We start from the raw sequence: 1,740 nt of genomic DNA, 5'->3' as shown, positions 1-1,740 counted from the left end.
ATTCCAAACTATAAAATTCCTGGAATAAAGAAAATCTTTGTAACATTAGATCGGGCAAGTCCTTAGACATAATACCAAAAGCATAATCCATTATCACGTTTTATATTTGGAACCTACAGAATGGCTTCAATTTTATGATACAAATATTGAGTGAAAAGAAAAACAGAAGACTCAGAGTGTGACAGAAATGGATGAGCTATCCCCTAATATCCATTCTCCCACTTTTTCCTTGATAACAGAATCCCCGATTTAGTTGGACATATGGAATAGACTATATTATTTCTTCCTTATAGTGAGGTGTAGTCATGTGACTAAACTGTGGCCAATGGAAACTAAGTGGAAGTATGGCGTAAAATTTCCTGAGGATCCATAAATAATGGGTGTGCTCTTCTACATACTTTTTTCTTGGCTGAAATATAGGCATGACGGATAGAGCCCCAGCAGCCACCTTGGATCATAAGGTAGACAACACACGTTGGGGATGAAGGAGTAGGAAGTCAAGAGGAATCTGGACCTCGTGACTTTTTGAAACCCCTCTATATGTCTACCTTGGACTTCTGTTATGAGATAGAGAAATATGGTTGTCTTGCTTAAAACTATTGTGTTTTGGATTTTTTTTTTTTCACTCACAGTCAAAGCTAATCCTAACTAAACACAGTGAGAATTCGTTCCTCAAAGGCAGTGCCAGAATGGGACTACTAAAGAACTCCTGCTCTGCGGATTATAGAGCCGTCTGGTTCTACTCCATTCCCAGTCTAGTTTTCCTCCAACCTTCCCTCTAATACTGTGAGCTTCTCATATAATTTCACTAAATTCCACTTTTGCTTAAGTTACCCAGAATAGATTTCTACTGCTTACAAAGAATCTTAACTAATAAATTTGGTACACTTTGGAAAAATTTGAAGAGTATTTGGGTTGAGTGTCTATTATATGAATTAAAAAAAAAAAATGCCTAGGTTATAATTCCAGACTCAAATCAGCCCAAATCATCCTATTTTTCACATTATGCCGCTTATCAGTACCTGTAGCCCAGTAGTAAATATCCCAGTCATTACTGGGTTCATTAATCAAGCGATCATAGAGGTTCAGCTGTTTCTCTGTCATATTGTGCAGATATTCTTTAGCAAAGAGGCTAAAAAAGGAAAGAGAAAGAAGTTGAGAGGCTGTTTCCAGTCAAAGAAAAGTGATACCAAGACTCACGTTCCCCTACCTAAGCAAAATGCAGTTTTCCAGCATTCCTCTCTTTCTGCTCTCATAGAGCAGACGGGCTCTTTTAGTTTCTATGGATTCATCAGTTCGCTCCTGCCATGGAGGCAAAGGGATTTCAATCATATCTTTTTGGGAATCTGTTGTGCTGTCACCGATGTAGAAGCGTCTGAATGATGTTGTACTGAACAGAGGAGATAATACACGGCACCTTGACAGAGCAAGCATCTGAAACAAACCACAAACATCTTTATAACAGCAAAGAATATCACTGCCATTCATTCAACACACTAGGTATAAAATGCATCCCTTCTCATTTAGTCCTTAAGAAGTTATACTGTTACTGACCCCACTTCACAGCTCAGGAAGTCAAGGCTTAGAGAGGTTAAAAACTTACTAAGTTCACCCAAATAGTAACTTGCAGTTAGAAGTGAAACCTAGCTCTAACTGTAAACATGTTCTTAACCAGTGCCCTTCTAGAAATTCTCCAGTAGAAATATTTTCTCCTTCTTTTGCAGTCCCTTAAAATTCTTA

General features: G+C 38.0%; 1 protein-coding gene across 1 annotated transcript in view; it reads right to left on the bottom strand.

The window, feature by feature from the left end:
• Window positions 1–560: 560 nt before the first annotated feature.
• The window catches only part of SDHAF2 (succinate dehydrogenase complex assembly factor 2), a 6,172-nt gene continuing 4,992 nt past the window's right edge, over window positions 561–1,740 (bottom strand). The window contains exons 2-3 of the mRNA XM_011386761.2: window positions 1,211–1,434; window positions 561–1,132 (exon numbers count right to left, since the gene is read on the bottom strand). Of these exons, the coding sequence (XP_011385063.1) occupies window positions 958–1,132; window positions 1,211–1,434 (399 nt within the window). The 3' untranslated portion in view covers window positions 561–957. The remainder of the gene's footprint in view (window positions 1,133–1,210; window positions 1,435–1,740) is intronic.

This window comes from Pteropus vampyrus, unplaced genomic scaffold, assembly GCF_000151845.1.
Source record: "Pteropus vampyrus isolate Shadow unplaced genomic scaffold, Pvam_2.0 Scaffold7099, whole genome shotgun sequence".
Lineage (NCBI taxonomy): Eukaryota > Metazoa > Chordata > Mammalia > Chiroptera > Pteropodidae > Pteropus > Pteropus vampyrus.
This window is presented reverse-complemented; position numbering and strand designations above follow the sequence as displayed.